Source organism: Schistosoma haematobium, chromosome 1 (genome assembly GCF_000699445.3).
Source record: "Schistosoma haematobium chromosome 1, whole genome shotgun sequence".
NCBI classification, from domain to species: domain Eukaryota; kingdom Metazoa; phylum Platyhelminthes; class Trematoda; order Strigeidida; family Schistosomatidae; genus Schistosoma; species Schistosoma haematobium.
The window spans coordinates 13,578,253-13,596,550 of record NC_067196.1 but is presented as its reverse complement, the minus strand read 5'-3'; the positions used below and the strand labels follow the sequence as shown (position 1 = coordinate 13,596,550).

General features: G+C 36.0%; 1 protein-coding gene across 2 annotated transcripts in view; it reads left to right on the top strand.

Moving 5' to 3' along the window:
• Positions 1–741: 741 nt before the first annotated feature.
• KIF6_1 (Kinesin- protein 6) overlaps positions 742–18,298 on the top strand; it is a gene marked incomplete at its 3' end in the record, with an annotated part of 52,339 nt that continues 34,782 nt past the window's right edge. Inside the window, exons 1-6 of one of the 2 annotated variants that reach the window (XM_051210639.1) lie at positions 742–815; positions 7,522–7,610; positions 7,654–7,898; positions 9,057–9,204; positions 11,850–11,965; positions 14,488–14,620. Coding sequence is in view for 1 of the 2 variants with exons in the window: in XM_012942495.2 (XP_012797949.1) it covers positions 7,545–7,610; positions 7,654–7,898; positions 9,057–9,204; positions 11,850–11,965; positions 14,488–14,620 (708 nt within the window). Of the gene's footprint in view, positions 816–7,521; positions 7,611–7,653; positions 7,899–9,056; positions 9,205–11,849; positions 11,966–14,487; positions 14,621–18,298 lie in introns of those variants that run through there. The other variant, XM_012942495.2, reaches the window with a different exon arrangement.

Genomic DNA, 18,298 nt, shown 5'->3' with positions numbered 1-18,298 from the left:
TATGTGCATAGGGGACAGCCGACAGATGCTTTACGAATGAGGGCCGGAGTCAGACAAGGCTGGCTACCCTCCAGCTTTCCCTCAAACAGGAGCAAGCGCTGACTTGAAATCCTGAAATGAACAGGAAGAGAAGAAGATCAAATAACACACTGCTCCGAGAACTGGAAGCAGACATGAAAAGTACGACTAGCAACTCGAAACAACTGGGACAGAGTTGGATGGAGAATGTTGGTGAGTGGCTTATGCTCCTCCAGTGTCAATATAAAGCCAATTCTAATTCCGGCTTTATCCTAATACTAATGGCACTTCAGTTCAGTGGTGTTGACTCAATCCTTTTATATTTTGATTGTTTAATAATACTGTGTACTAGTTAATCCAACTACTCAAACATATATCCAGGAGCATCCGTGTCCAACTTCTTATTTATTTCGTTTGTTCTCTGTTGTCAAGCACTACGTTAATGAATATAACAGCAACCCTTGTTAATAACATACATTCACGAAGGGACTTATTCACCAGCCTTGACTAGATTGAAGGATACAGACACCAACTTGGTAAAGCTTATCGTATCAACCCTTAGATGATTAACAATATCCACTGAGAACAGCATAAATCCAGTCGCATAGTTCTTCTAGTCTTATCACTGCAATATCATATTCGGTAAATTCATGACACTTCGTTTTAACCTGGACTACACTGTTTACATGTAAATAATAAAACGCACGCTTTTGAATTTTTTGACACTACCTGCTTGTTTGAAAACATGGAATTCTTTTGTAGTAGTGTCAATAATAGAACCGTAATATGTTGCTCAGGTAATATACTTCAGTTTTACGACATTTATATGTAGGGTTTTGCCAGTGAATTTGTTACAAACACCGTCTGCAATTTCTTTAGCAATTAGAATAGCTAGCTGTAACAATATATTGGTACAGTGTATTATAGCTTTACGGAACAATTCATAAATATACGCATAGGTGACACACATGTATTTAGACTGAATTCTCGGTGAAAAATATAAATATACTGTGGTGTTAACAGTTATGACACGTGTGAAACAGGTTTCTCGTATGTGTACTGATCCCAATGTTTGTTCATAATATTCAGCTATCGCTGCCTCTTCTAACATTTCTGCGGTTACTGACAGTGCGAAGAAGCACAGCCGTCGTCATCGCTCAGGAATAGTTGACTTTATTGTGACTCGTCATTATTGGAACTCAATCGATATATATTTATCTACAAGCTTCCGTCCCAACGTCTAGTCTGACAAACTGATCAGAGTTTTAAGACGCCTGAAGTTATTCTCTGTCGCTGAAGTAATATATATATATATAATACGTTCGCTAAGTTTCGTCCGTTGATAATACTATGGCCATAACTAAAGTATTTGACTTATTGGCGAGACTCTAATTTAGCGACGAGCCAATCAGAAGCGTTTGAGCAATTTGGCTAATAATCATCAAGGTCATTTAAGATTCGTTCAAAGGTCGTCGCTAAATTAGAGTCTCGTCGACTTATTCATTTCTGACTAGTCATTTGAATGGATATTTTCCCACGCAGTTATATAAAAATAGCTGACTATCGTTTCCTTAATAACATAAAGAACAATGAGAGCGAACATACAAAGTGAATAAAATCACGGATAGTTAAATATAGTCTTAACTAGATGGCCACTCATTCTCTGTTTTAATAATCAAATATGTAGTCTTTTTGAGTTTCATCAGAGACCTACTGAGCTTACTATCGTGGCGTTACGGAGGCGATAAAAAGTAATGCTATAGATCGGAATGTTTCTCATGATTGTCCAAACTTTAGAAAATCTCAGTGACTTCAAAAATTCATCTCTAAGTAAAGCAATTGCCGAAATGCACCCCTAGAAGATTTTAACTCTGTTCTTTTTTGGTACGCTGAAGCTTCCATTAACTTGTGTGTTGATGTTTTTTGAATTTGGCTGTCTTATTATCCCTTTCACTGGCTGCTATAAAAGCTGATTTAAAACCCCCTTTAAAGCTTACACTAAAATATATTTTGAGATTTTCAAGATGATTGCATACCTACTAACCTAGAACTCGAATTTAATAGAAAGAAAATATAGTGAGACAAGTGGTTAGACCAACAGACAAGGTGTACACTATGTACTTCAATGCCTTTTGAGCAGGTATCTCAGAATTTAGGACGAAAATTTGACTCCTAAACTGTCCAGTAATATAGTGAAGTAACGAAGTATTTGAATTACTCGCCAACTAAGAATTTCTGAAATAGTGCCACCCAAGGCAGGTGGAGCTAGATAAACAGAAATGAACCTAATGCATACTTGAAACTCGTGATCAGCACCCAATAAATTACAAAGAGATCATCAGTTCGTGCAAATACCACACGTACTCAAATGTTTGATCACACCTGGTGGTCTGAGAAGGAAGGTTTTAATCTTAATTTGGTAATAGTCAACAAAATTTAGCTTTTTTTCAAGCACATATTCTTTTCGAGGTTCCTTTATACAGTATTTTTATGACTTGCATGAGTTATTAGAGAAATTCGAAATGTATGTAAGTTCATTTAGTTTACCATAAACTCACTGAAATGATCTTTTGACCAACTAAAGCTAAATCAGCTAATATTTTATGTCCTTTATTTCCATTTTTAACTATGTTTGTACACTTTTGCTATGTCTTTTTTATATCTTAGTTGTAATATTCTGCAATAAATTATCGTCTTACTTTATATTAATCTCCTCTCAGCAAATATGTCTCAATATGTAATAAACAAAATACTGCCAATTCACATATATAATTCATATTTGCTCTGTAAACACGTTATTTAAGGTACTGAGATAAAGTTTAGGGCTGCATCTACTTTAAATTGACATGAATGTATGAACAGGGAATCGTCTAAGATGTTTCAGAAACATAATCAAATCTTGAAGCCTAAGCCATGAAAGTGCGGCGTAAGAATTTTAGGGCTAATCCTTTACTTTGCTTATGTGTTTGATGTTGGAATTAGACTACTAATCTGCTGTTCTACAGTTTATTTGGCATTAATATGTCAGTTTAAATAGGGTAATATTCTACAGCTTGTGTTTTAAAAACTGCTCAAATCTCCTCTATGGAAGATTAGAAGTATTTTCGATCTCAAACAGTACATAGATCTGCTTTTTGAATTTTGAGCCGATTATCACATTTCTGTTCGGCCGTTGATAAAATAAACAAGACAGATGTGGGAACTTGGGCTAACACAAATTTCTGCCATGCTATATGCTGCTCATAATTGACTATATTGATAAAGATAAAGAACAGTTTGGTGAGAGAATTTACAAAAAAGACATAATTTAAAGAATGTTTGTTTCTGACAGATCATAAATATCTGTGGTGGATACAGTAATGTTTTGCCAATTAATAATATCCATGAAAATCCTCAAAACCAAACTTTAAGTATAAATTTCACTGAATACTAATACAGTAATACAAACCGCTTCGAATAAATCAACAACAAATATGACTACTACATCTAAAACCTTACGTTTCACTGGACCTTTGAACGTCGAAATAGAACAATTGGTCTACGATTGGCGAGAACTGATACCTACAAAAAAACACTTTTTGTATAGATCATTATCTAACACAAAATTACAGTGAAAAATTAAATAATTTTCTTGACTGTTGACAACTTACGTCACTCGTGGTGTATGTGAGATGGATATCCATCTACTAACCAATGGAGGAGTACACTCCAAGGAGCCCTCACTCTACATTACTTCGTGATCGTCAAACACGGCCCTTGGAACTAAAGGACGTGAGTTAACTGCAATTTTTTAGTGTAGGTGTCTGCGTAATATTGCTTTCGTATCATAGAACAACTGAGTGAACAGTCCTGAAACCATACATAGGACATTAAGCAAAGATAAAAGTGTCCGTTGACAAGACTGTGAGTCCTTGTCAGCTTAGATCGCCGGGACATATATTACATATCCTAAACCAACGCTAACCTCGACGTTTAATGGTTGTCAGCGGCATAGTAGGTTTGAAGAATAGTATTGCAGGCTAAGTCAAGACACTGCATCTGGCTATGAAGTTACCAATTGTTGGTCCTATCCATGTCGGCAGACGATAGCTTCTTGGTTTGGGTCTTCGTAATTAATCGTTGATCTAACGTTCAAATTCAGAGAGTTATCGGATGTTCCCATCTCAAAGATACATGGTTATATGGAGCTCACTTCAAAATTGTATGTTTAGGAACACAACGATTGGCACGTGTCGATTTTTCCCCATTACGCGAAGTTTGATCACGTGTACATAAGTTTAGACTGCGCTTTTGTTTTGTAGAGCCATTATTAACATCACTAATGCAAGGCTCTCGGCCATACCAGGGCATTTGGGGGCTTGGCCCCCAAATGCCCTGGTATGGCCGAGAGCGGGGTGGGTTCGCCCTCCCTCTCGAAATACTCTAATACGGCCGCGCGTATACAGCCTCTGCCAGGGAAGTCCTACTCACTGCCCTCTCGTGGCGGGGGTGTTGTTTACGAAAATGAGAGGACGAAAAGCGAAAGCGAATATCCGGCGCTTTAACCGGATTCCAAATCTATGATGCACATGGGCTCCAGTATCCTGCGGGAACAAATGGCGTATGAACCAATTTTCGGTCACCGGCTACCATGGGACTGCATCTCCTTACGATGCTCCACTGCCTTGTGGGTTAGACCTTTAGGTCAAAGGCTCGGGGAATGGCCCCCTAAGATAACCACCTGCTTCGGTTTGGGCACCCGGGCAGTATCGCAGCCCACACGCAATTAATGAACTAAAATTGTGTGGCGCATATATATTTGGCGCTCTCCTGTACCAATATATATGTGTTCAAATAATTCAAATAATAATAATTCTAATGCAAGGCCTGGAACTTGTTGCTGAGGACTATCTTGAATTTGTTGAGTTTATTAGTATCCTGAAGAATGGCCGTATTGAACTTTTGTGATATTGTCCGCCCCGTTGTCCAATGCTTCTTGAGTTTCAATTTCATCTTGGCGACCAGCAAGTGATGATCTGATGCTATATCAGCTCCTCTCTTGGTTCTCACGTCTTCCACCGTCCTCCTGAACGTTTTGTTGGTGCAAATATGGTCGATTTGGTTTTGTGTAGAGTGATCCGGTGAAGTCCATGTGGTTTTGTGTATGCGTATATGTGGAAATATGGTGCCGCCTATAACCAGCTTATTGAAGGCACATAGATTTGCAAACCTCTCACCATTTTCGTTTCTTTCTCCCAGTCCGTGTCGTCCCATGATGTCTTCATATCCAGTGTTGTCCGTTCCAACCTTGGCGTTGAAATCTCCCATCAGAATGGTCAGGTCCTTTTTTGGGCACTTCTCGACGATTGACTGGAGCCTATTGTAGAATTGATCTTTAGCGTCTTCATTGTAGTCGTTGGTAGGCGCATAGCATTGGATGATGTTCATCGAAATACCCTCTTTCTTTGTTTTGAACGAGGCTTTGATGATCCTTGGTGCATGAGATTCCCATCCTATAAGCGCATTTTGCGCTTGTTTGGACAGCATCAATGCAACTCCTTGTGTATGTGGTGCATTTTCATCTTCATGGCCGGAGTATAACAGGAGGTGGATATATACATATATATATCATATTAATGAGTATCCTTTTTTCAAGCAAACCACATTATATGTCTCAGTTCAAGACCTTTAAATTTCTTAATAATTGCTCATGAACACTACGTATTGACATTCATCAATAGTTGGAAGAGCAACTTCATTATAAATTTGATGATGTGTAATACAGCTCAAAGAATACTACGAAAGGATATTAGTCACTGTTTGCCAACTTTTTATGAACTATTTTAACCTTCATTTCATCCGGTAGTAATTGGATTCACTTCTGCTTTCTTCGTTCGACTAATTCTATAAACTGGATATGAACACCTTGACATTTTTTCGAAAATATTCGTTAAATCATTAACATCTACTTAAATATTGATAAGTAATTTATGTGAAAGTGAAAAAAATATTTCAGATTCAGATTTGTGTCATGGGGACAGTTTGCCTGTGTTAGTCTTTTTTAGTAAGCTTCTATGAATGTCTAGTTTTCTCTCGGAATAGTCAATTGAAGTCACAGACACCACTTCTTCTGACGGTAGTTTCCAAGATTTCTTTATACAAGAATCGGGTACACAAATTAGGGTAATTTTTTCACTAAACAATTCATTTGATTCCGTGTCACAACTGATTTATAACGTATAAATCAGATTATCAATTAGCACAATACTTCTTCCGTTTGGTGGTTTAAATACTGTTATAACTTGTGAACCTGTGTACCCTGTTTATTGTATAGCGCAACGATACCGCCAATCAGAGGGCAGCGAATTATCAATCGAACAAGTGACGCATGAACACGTGCGAGCAGCCTGGAGTCCTGATTGGTCTCGCTTCCTGTCTAGCCCAGCCAGTTAAGTCCAGAACACCAATCTCAGACTCTGCAATATGAATCTTTTATTTCAAGCATACGGGGTTTATATACCAATCAAACAGACCACAACGTACCATAAAATTTAAAATAACGTTTGTACAATATTTGGTCAAAAGTGGCTGTGAATGAGGGAGGTAGTGATTAACAGACAGGGAATAGTTCGAGAATGGTAAATCGTATAATAATAGTTAATAGGTCAAAATAAAACTCATGATAAGAGGGACATGAATATGAACAGTTTAGTTACATAACAATTACACGATAAAAATATACTCATAGTATTGGTCCATAAATGGATCCCAAAAATTTCCACTCATTATTCTTATCGGGATATAACAAATACTAAATATTTTGTCAGGAAAACTTGGTAGGTTTAGATTAAAATCAATGTGTATAACGTTCACAGTTTTTTATACGGGAAACACTTTTCTCTCCAAGTGCCATTTTGATTATTCTACTCTTCCTTTTCTGTAAAGTAAACTTTACCGTTAGAGTGGCGATAATAATACACTAATAGTATACTCTTAGGTGAGAATACCTTTGAGATGAATTCCTAAGGTTTTTGAATTGGACTAATGAAATTCAGTCAGATCGAAGAGGAAATAACTTTTTACCAGTATTAGTTGAATGATGTTTAAGCAATATATTGAATTGAATTAAGTAAAAAAATTTAGAGTATTGGGATTTGATTTAATTAATCAAAGATATTTTTCAATTTCTCACGTACTGATTCTTCTCAGTTTGACCCATTATGTGGCCACGTCTACGCACTGATGAATAGACTCAAACCTAGTACAACTATCTGATTTCTTTTAGCTTTTTAAGAGTTCATTTCACATAAATATTTGATGAAAATCAAGTATCAACATATCTTTCTATGTTAATAATCCACAGTTAACATACTTAAATGGATGAAAAATAGACATTTTCTATTTATGTATAATAAACAATTAATATATGCTAAGAATTTTGATATTTAAATATTTTCATTACTGAATTTATATAAATAATATGAATTTTTATTTAAAACTTTCATTGTAAAATATTTATTCAAGTCCCTTAATGAAAAGAAATTATTATGGTGAGACAAACTATTCAAATTTATCTTCGTCTTCGTCCATCTCCTTATCAAAAACAAATATCAGTAAGTTAAATAATGTAACATATATTTAAATTTTCCACTTTAGAAATACAACATTGATGATTTAACACATCATCATCATCATCATCAACAACAACAGCAACAACATCAAGGACAGCGTCAACAGTCTAAAAGGCCTAAAATCACTTTTGAATGTACTCGAAATACTCAACAAGATGAAGTTATATGTAACCGAAAAGAATTTTATAATTTTCAATTTGATGCCATATTTGATACAAAAGTTGGACAAAATCAAGTATTCAATGATGTTGCTAAGTCAGTTATAGACAAGTAGGTGGAATAGTATCTTTAAGTCAAATAGTTCAGTTTACTGTGACTATTCCAATATTTTGAATATATTTTTTTCTAATTTGTCATTAACGATATGACTCAAAGGAAATGTACATAAATTGTAAGACATCGCCATTAGGAACACACAAACTGACAATAGATACAATTGTTTTGGTCTAGTACTTTATCATCTTTCTGAGCTGAACCGATTTAAATTAGTTTTATTGGTAATCTAGAAGAGCTTAACTACTGTTTAATCCCAGTATAGGATTCCCTGATATTGAACATCCACGACTTCTCCACACGAGATTTCAACCAACCCTTCGGTTTCGCGCGAAAGCTCCTGATCTCTAAACCACTGAGCTGCAGTGCATTGGCACCCAAATCTAATGTTCATGAATTTATGACATTGCCCAAACACCTTCCATTGTCTTCGGTGGGTACTTTCCTAACACTTGACACGGTGAAAATCATTTCCAATAAGTTATCCATCACAAAAATATTTAGTGTTAAAAAACCCGAAAAAACATACTAAAACTAATATTCATAGCTTAAGGTTTGAGGGATCAGAATGAGAGATAATATTTTCGGTTCAAATATGATTGATAAGCATTCTAAAGTTCCTTCTGGTGACCCCTGGCGATTCAATATCCAACATTCATTAAGATGAATACATATGATTGTAATTCAACTAATTAGTCATTCAGTCAGTCATAAACAAAGTAGGATCTACCAAGAACATTCATCATTACAAGTCACTACACTCTATATCACCATGTCGAGAGGACAACAATGACATGAGAAATAAAGGAGTCAAAGTAACAATAGTATCAATTATGACAAAATTCTTTGATATCTTAGCTTAGTATTGATAATTTATGTAAATGTCTGTGACCATGTTAAAATAATCGTTTTATTTCTGTCTATTTCTAAAGATGAGTTCGTTTTTCGCATAAAAACGTCGATATTTATCACTGTCATCCAATCACATGATTGAAATTTAATATCTTAGTGGTGTTTTACCGTAAATCATAGTTGTTTGAACTCTTTTTATTAAAAGAAGTCTAAATGACGTTTAATTCAAAGTTGTTTCATCTAGCTGCCTCGTTGCATGTATCAAAATTATTCTGATTAGATTGAATTTTTCCTCCTTCCAAGAGTTCTTTTAGGCTATAATGGTACAATATTTGCATATGGTCAAACAGGCAGTGGAAAAACCTATACAATCACAGGAGGCGCAGAGAAATACTCAGAAAGAGGTATCATACCAAGATGTCTTGCTTATCTGTTTGATCATTTTGAAAAAGTAAGCTTCTATTGTTTGTTGGCAACATTTTTCATTTCGATGACTGGTTGAAAACATATTTTGAATTCGGTATTAGCTTAAGCCCCACCGATCTCGTCCATTGTAAAATGTAAACACTTAAGTACTTCAAGACTTTCAATGGGCTGAAGAAGTTTTGACTGTCTCAAGTAATGGAGATCTATTAAATCAGTAGTCAGCTTTCTAGTTGAAGTGAGTACTTACGGATGTGTTGTAATTTCTGAGCTGGGTGGTTTAATCACAAAGCTTTCATTATCATTCTGAACGAAATGCTCAGGGTCCACTTTTACGAGAAGAAATTTCTGATGATACTGTTCAGAATGGCAATGAAATCTTTATAATTAAACTAACCAGTTTAGAGAACATATAACAATCAAGAGTATGTTAAACAAAATAAATATTGGGTTGGTTACAGTTAAAAACCGATATTTCATTCTGGATTACTGTCATCAGAAAAAAGATTGGTCTGGCTACAAGTTATATCAACAATTTAGTTATTCAAAGTGTTATATCTCAAAGATTGTTCTTAAATATCAGCTGGTATAACCCGTGTTATTTCATTGTAAAAGCTTTAATGAGTAGTCGGGAATAAAATTATGCTCGGCTTGTTTAAAGAAAAGTTATGATCTTATGTTAATACTAAGTGACTGGTGTTGGAAATATGAATCAGTGAATTCCAGATAATTGATCTATAGACATCGGGCTATTTGTGATCTTTTAAGGTTGTGGATTTGACTCGGCATTGAGAATTTCTATGCTGGGACAAAATAATTATTCAACGGTTCTTGATTTTCATTAGTTTTGCTGTTGCTGTCTGTTTGTTATGAAAGCAATTAAACAGTTCACCAAATCTTTCAGAATAAACTGAAGCGTTTCAATAGAGACTGTTGAATTTTCGTAGTTTACAAGGATTATAGTTAGACCACCATTGAAAACTAGAAAGTACTGGATAGCTGTTTAATCATGTGGGACCCATTAGTAACAGTGAGCGTCCACTATTCCACAGTAGATCGGACTCAGGATCTCACGATCTCACTGTGAATGCCTAACTATCAAACCATTAATTCTCTATTCAATGGTTTACATATTTAACTTCAGTCATTTCGCAATATCGCAAGATTCTGTTCCACTCCTTGAGGTGATCAGTTCTCTTGAATCAAACATAGCTGAAAGCTTTAGAAGACTAGTCATTTCTATAATTTTGAAGTGTAATTAAAAACTTTAACATTGTGAAAAGTTAAATTTATTGGAATTTGGAAGAAATGTTTGAATTGTGTAATTGTAAAATTGGATTATTCCATTTTCATGAGAAACAAAATACGTAATAAACACAATTAAGTTTGCTAATTTGAAAGTTCTTCTGCATAAACATTCAATTTCAATTTCTGTTGAAATAAAAAGGTAGGAACTACATTACATATTTATAAAAACTCAACTATAAAGAGCAACAGAAAGTTTTTACATGTTTCCTCAGATTGATTACGTAATGCGATCATATTTATTCGTTCCGTTGGACGTGTATAGTTTTGACAAGTATTTGTGGTCATTTTTATTAGTTAATTAAACTAGCCAGATCATGCTTCGCATAAAACATCAATGATATCGGATGATAATCACAATATGTCTCGTGTTAGCTGAAGTTAAACATGACTGAAATATACCATTCATAGACTGGCGTCACATTCGGTCCGATCATAACAAGCCTTTCAGTCATTTTGACGATTTGTTTTATGAAAAAATTGTATTAACTAAAGAAGTACACTGAAATTCATGGGGGAATGGATAACTCTTTTGTCTGTGTTCTTAAACATCTTAACAGTGTGAATTCATTACCTGATGTGGAGGTAAGAAACAGATTTCTAGCTGTTTTTAGGGTTTGTGGGTACAGAGAGTGATACAGAGTAAGTATATTGATTTAGTCCTACTATTTATCAATTTGTCTAGACTCTTTACCTAGTGCCAACGACCTTCGGCCAAACAATGACACTATGATAGTGAGCCGATAGATGAGAATAAAACTGAACAACAATTTGTCCACAACATAGTTCTCTCATTCTCGCCCGCCTGATAGTTAGAATAGAACAGGATACAACAGATGGAAGACTTCAAACCCCACAGTTCACTTTCATGACACAGCTTATACAACAGTAAAGAGTAAAATCTCAACCATGCGTCAACACCATTCAGAAATTACAATATTTAGCATAACCACGTTATAAGTGGGAGAGAACTGATTAATGAGTTCATACTAAATTGACAGTATGTGAAGAAAGGTACAATATACATTCACAGTTTATGTATCATTAATAAACTGACAAATAGAAAAATACAAAGTACAATAACTTCAGTATTTAATAAGTATCCAACGAAAATCTAAACAATAAAGTCAGGTAGAATAGTTCTTAATGTTCAGTTTTGCATCGTATTTATCCCATCATATCACCATCAAATATTGAGATCAAACTTGAAAAAAAACTTGATCTCTTTTGATGTGATATTATCCACGCTTTTTAGTCAGAACTCAATAATGATTTATCATTTGGAAACTTCAGTTTATATTTTGTACACCGCAAACGCTTAATCATCTGTACTTATTGGCTGTTTTTTCCATTGTATTTCATTTGAAGGATTTATCAAGTGAATACACTTTAAAAATTTCTTATATGGAGATTTATAATGAAATTGGCTATGATTTATTAGATTCTAGACACAATAGTATGACGTCGAAATTTGAAGATTTGCCGTAAGTCTAATCACATTTAAGTCATTACTTGTGTCGTATTTAAAGGTAAAAGTGTGATATGGGGATGAGTTAATCAGACTTAAGAACAAAAATTGTAGACTTTTGAGCGAAATTTAAATATGACGTATAATGAGATGTAGAAATACCTTTCTATGCTGTTCATAAAGTTTAATATGATAGCGTAAACTAGTGTTTCGGAATAACCAAGTTAAAATGACAGTGTTATTTGTGTCGAATATTCGATTTTAACTCTGTAGGTCGTATATAACAGGCAAACCAACACTGTTATCAAATGGTGTTCATATTGTTGTGCTAATGAGATGTGATAACTTGGGCCGACGCATATATGTGCCTGGTTCTACGTTGTGGCTGACTGATCGACTGTTCTCAAATGGTAACCCTCAACCCTTTATCCTGAAACAAAGTGTAACCTGATCGTACTCGAATATCTTCTAAATGAACTAATCAAATAGCGCTTCTTGCATTTTTGCTCGAAATCCATTTATCCAGATGTATACCGAGCATTTTCGCATTTTGGCTAATGTTAGTTCGTGATAAAACCCTTAACCCTGAGTAGGAATAGTTGAGGGACTGAAGAATCTATCTGGCTCATTTTAATGGTTCGAAAAGTTGAACAATGTATATCCATTAGGGCGAGTTTATATGTTTTTTTCGATTTACAGGCAGAATAACCAATAGAAGACATTGTTCATGAACTATATAAAACTTGTTTACACCTTATAAAATGATTGTTTTTCTTCCATCCATTTGTAAAAGCTGTTTTCTGACTGACTACAAATTATCGGAAAATTCGTTGCAGTTGTTTTAATATTGTCCCTAAACCGTATTAAAAATGTTAGAACTTTCTACTTTAAAATTAAAATTGTTTATATCTGTTTATCAGCATTGTTCTTTGAATGCAAGAATTTAAAATTTGTGTTTCATATTTATTATAAATATTAATCTTATGGCAGGTCAGTCAACTTCATGGAGAACATTGGCTCTGATGTTGACCATGAAAGTGTTTATTATATTAACTTGGTAGTTAGAATTTCTTTATGCGGCCTGACGAGATGATCTTGACTTTTAATGGTCCGTCGATTTAAGCCCCTTCTTCAATCGCATCCCAGGCTTGAGTCTCAGTGAGAGAACGCCACAGACAAGCTCGTATTATGATCTTTTAGCACACATACGTTTATCTATATGCATTTCGAACCACTAATGTATGAATCATAGTTTATGCATAAATAAGCAGAAAAAGGAGTTAGCCATCCAAGCCAGGAATAATTAATTAACAGTATTTAAAGAATAATAAAGTGTATGGCAATGATAACTCGGTTCAACGGAAACTTTCCATGAAGAAAGCATAGAACTATTAAAGTTCAATCATCTAACAATTATACAATAAAAATATAAGTAACAACAATCAGTAAAATAGTTTTTAAAGTTATACTTTAATCAGTGTTTCTCTAGCTATAACTTTCTGAGCATTTGTGTGTGATGTACATTCCTATAACTCAGTGAACTGCTAATAACACAATTTGACTAGAAGATTGACTTTCACTAGAAAAATTTGTTATTCAGTTAACTTGCCAAAGTGAGTATTTAACACGCTTTGACAAAATCTTATCTCCACGTTATGATAATACAATATATGTTTCCTCGTAAATCCTTTAAATTGTAAACGGTACATAGATATATGTTCTTCTGGGTTTCTCTTAAACTAAAAAAATAAGCTGTATCGTTTTTTTGGAGTTCAAGTAGGAAACTGAAAGTCACTATCTGGATTTTGAGGCAATAGTAATATCATAGTTTTACTGATGTATATATGGATGAGTAATGTGCATCTAGCTTATTCGATATCAATAAGTTATATTTGGTTCAGGGTAGAAACATCTATATTAAATAAATTAAGAGACTTCGAAAAATTCTCGTCATCAAATAAAAACGATAAATGAATGATCCACAAGACTATAATTTATTTGTACTATCAGAATAATTAGTACGAAAATAGTTTGAACAGTTGTTCATTGTTTGGAGGTAGTCGAAAAGAAATCCTGAACCGTGGTCTCATGCTAGTTGAGAGTCGTCAGTAAGGTTTACCCATAATTATGAAGAAATTAATTCATTCTCTAAGATTTGAACACTCATTACCCAGCTTCTTATTCTGAGACATTACCGCAGAGTTATTTAAGCAGCGATTGACCTCCTGTAGAACTGAGATATCTACGAATAATTTATCGCTGACAAGTGATCACACTGTAACTTCATTTACGGAATTCAATAAACATTATGAACTACACAAACACGATATTGGTCACTAATTACTGTCTAATTAATTATAATTAAAATAGACTTATTGGGCATAATACGCTAATGATTTAAGCATTTTTTTATGTATTGAACATATCATTCGTCAGTCAGAAACCTACCCTTTTTAATCGGTTGTAGGATATGATAACTAAACATTTGTTACACATATTATTATTACTATTATTACTATCATTACTGTCATTTTACAGACGAGTCACTCTATTCGAACATACTGAAGCTGGAACAGTACACTTGAAGAATTTATCGATTCATTCAGCTTCAACTACAGATGAAGCATTAAATTTACTTTTTATGGGTGATACAAATCGAATTATTGCTGAAGTAAGTTCATGACAAAAAACATCAATGTTTATTTATTTGATAGAAATGGTCATGTTTTTTGTGTGATGTGAGTTTTCAATCAAACGTTTGCCTACAAACTATTCAATTCAATGGATGAATGAAGTAGGACATTCAAACGAAAATTGTTATTGTATCATTCTAATATTTTTTGCTTAAACACTTTATATCTTCTCTATTTAACAAGAATATGTATCTACATGAGTATGTCTGTATTGAATTCGAGGAATATTTTATTATGGAATAAATAGACAGTATAATATATAATCCCTGTAACAGATTTGTTATAATGTAGTCTTTTAAAAATTTTCTAGTCTAAGTTTCTATTGGGGTTTTTTGAAATCTTGATATTGACACCTTGATAAAGACTTGGATTCCAACACATTACATTAATGTGAACATCACAATGATATCTATTTTGACTAAAGCAAGAATTCATTATATTTCATGGTTTCTAATCAGCTCCTAACAACCTAAATATAATATTATTATTCATTAAAAATCAGGTTATGTACTTTATATCACAATATCGGAGATGTTCTCATCAGTGAAGATTGAGGTCAGTCAGTCAGTCAGTCAGTCAGTAACAACGTAGAACTTCGTACGTACGTACATCAGTTCGAGTTGCCACACCACATTAGCACAGAGATGCAGTGGTCGATTCAAATCCCGTAGTGGTAGAGGTAATAAGAGTATAAGCAGTAACCGGGAAGATTAGGGTTTGGAGATGTTATTTAAAGAGTATAATCCAGTGAAATAAATTTGGAAAGAGGAAAAAAGGGACATGAAGAATTCAGATTAGAATTTTGGAGAACACAGAGAATGGATGCACCTGCGCCATTGCAAACGATTTTGAGCCATGTCATTCAGGGTCTCTAACCATCGGTTGCTATCATCTCGCGGTCCCCAACCAGGTAGTCTACACCTACCAACATGACTCAGTTCACTTGTCAGTGACTTCATGGACTTGTGCCATGTTTTGGTTTGGCCGCCCCTAGCTTTCTTCCAACCTACTCCTATACCACTGAACATAGCACGTCGAGGCAGTCGGTCGTTGGGCATACGTAACACGTGTCCCAGCCATCTCAACTGATGAAGTTTCACTACTTCATCAATTGATTTGCCATCCTTACCTAGTACCCGTTTCCTAACAACTCCGTTACTTACTCGATGGTCCCATGATATACGAGCAATGTTTCGAAGACACCTATGATCAAATACTAGTAGCCTACGGATATCCTCTACTCTTGCCGGCCATGTTTCACTGCCATAAAGTAGGACGGAACGAACTGCTGCGCAGTAAACACGTCCTTTGGTTGATAGACGGATATCTCGCCTACGCCATAAATGACGCAAGTTGGCAAAAGCTAGTCGAGCCTTCTGTATCCGCGCTGAGATTTCGTCACACACTAAACCACAAGGGCTGATGAGACTTCCAAGATAAGTGAAGCGGTCGACACACTCAACTACTTCACTCCCTATCACTAGTTCGGGTGTCGATGTAACCCAATCCTGAAGCAACATTTTGCATTTCGAGGGAGAGAATCGCATCCCGAACATGCTTGCATTGTTGCTTAGAGTGGTCAGAAGACTGCATTTTGTCAGCGTCTTCACCAAATAAAACTATGTCATCAGCATATTCTAAGTCAACAAGTGAACCTCCCGGTACAAGTTCAACCCCTGTAAATTTAGATGAGGAGAGTGTTATCTCTAAAAGTACGTCGACCACAAAGTTGAACAAGAATGGGGAGAGTGGACAGCCCTGACGAACACCACTTGAGGTAATCAATTCTGTTGACAGTTCGCCGTAAGCTCTCACTCTACCAGTTGTGTTCGAGTAGAGAGCCTTTATAAGGTTAATGTACTTCTTTGGTACTCCTTTCAGTGACAAACACTGCCATAGAACCTCACGATCAACAGAGTCGAATGCCGCCTTAAGGTCGAGAAATACTACCATTGTGGGGCGTCTGAATGTGTGTCTGTGTTCTAGAACCTGACGTAGTGTGAATATCTGATCTATACAACCACGTCCAGGTCGAAAACCGGCCTGGTTTTCTCTAATCTGCTCTTCACGAGCTTTGATTAGGCGTCGAAGTATTATTGAAGCTAATATTTTAGACACTATATTAGTCAAACTGATTCCTCTGTGATTGTTACAAGAGGACTTTTGTCCTTTCTTATAGACTGGCACAATCAGTGATTGAGACCAGTCAGATGGGATTACGTCCAGTTCCCAAATCCTACCTAAGACCTCGGTTAATCTCATTGCTAATACTGGACCACCATCCTTAAAAATCTCAGGAGTAAACCTGTCAGGGCCTGCTGCTCTCCCTCGTTTCAGATTTCCTATGGTTTTTTCAACTTCGTAAAGGGACGGAGGACCTACATTAACTTGCCATTCAGGTTGACTAGAGATCGTGAGAAACCGAAGTGTGGCTGAAGGCCAGTTGAACTGATCCCTAAAGTGTTCTGCCCATCGATCCAATCTCCTGGATTGAGAATGAATAATATGTTCATCTTTCTCTGAGATTGTTTCGCTAACGGTCGGGTTCCTAATTCCGGTTTCCTTAACGAGTCTGAACAATTGTCTGCTATTACCTATTGCCGCTGCCTTTTCCATCTCTCTTGCTTTCGCTACCCACCACTGTTCGCGATCATTGCGTAGACTTCTTGTCAGCTTGCGCTCAAGCTGACTGCGCTCTTCATTATGTTCAGAGCCAGGTGGAATGAGTTTCCGAGCATCTATCAGTGAGATAGATGCCGCTGAGATCCAGTGTTGCTCCCTAACCTTCTGGTTTACCTTACTAGCAGATATCACTGCTGTTTCCACAGCTTTTCGGATATCATTCCATGCTGCCTCAGGGTGGGCATCACATACATGGCTGCCTAACTATTTTCCTAGTTGTTCCTGAAATATACTCTTAGCTTGACTATCATTAAGTAGGCCCCTAAGAGGTTTCCTTGCAGCGTCTTTCCTACGTCCAGTAAGACGCAAGCCAATACGCGCTCGCACTAGAGCATGATCTGAATCTAGGCATGTGCTCCAGAATGAGTGACAGTCTTCTCTCGAGCCCCTCCATCAGTGGCTGATAGCGATGTGATCTATTTGGGTCCAACGTTGGGACGAATTAGGGGGTCTCCATGTTAAAAGATGTTTTTCCTTATGTTTAAAGTTAGTATTTGCAAGTAACAGGCGGTTATCTGAGCATAGCTGCAACAGACGGTCGCCATTATCTGTTCTCTAAGCCACGACACCATAAGATCCATCTAGGTGTCTTTCCCTATCGCTAAGTTTACCTACTTGAGCAATAAAGTCACCGGCCACTATTACTACATCCGAGCGCTTAGCTTTTCGGAGAACGTCCGAAAGCTTTCTGTAAAACTCATCTTTTACATCATCTGAGCTGCAGTCAGTGGGAGAATAGGCAGAGACGACGAAGAGGCAACGACGAGTGTCCCTATCTTTTCGGACCTTTACTGTTCCGTTTAGTCGGACAGCGCACAAACGACTGTCTACTGGGATCCACTCTAAGAGAGCTAGTTCTGCCCTAGGACTCAATGCTATACCTACGCCGGCGAGGCCACGGGAAGCAGAATCAGGGCTTCCAGATACACGAAGCGTAAATCGAGTCGGTTCTTTATTTTGGCATGGTGAGGTCA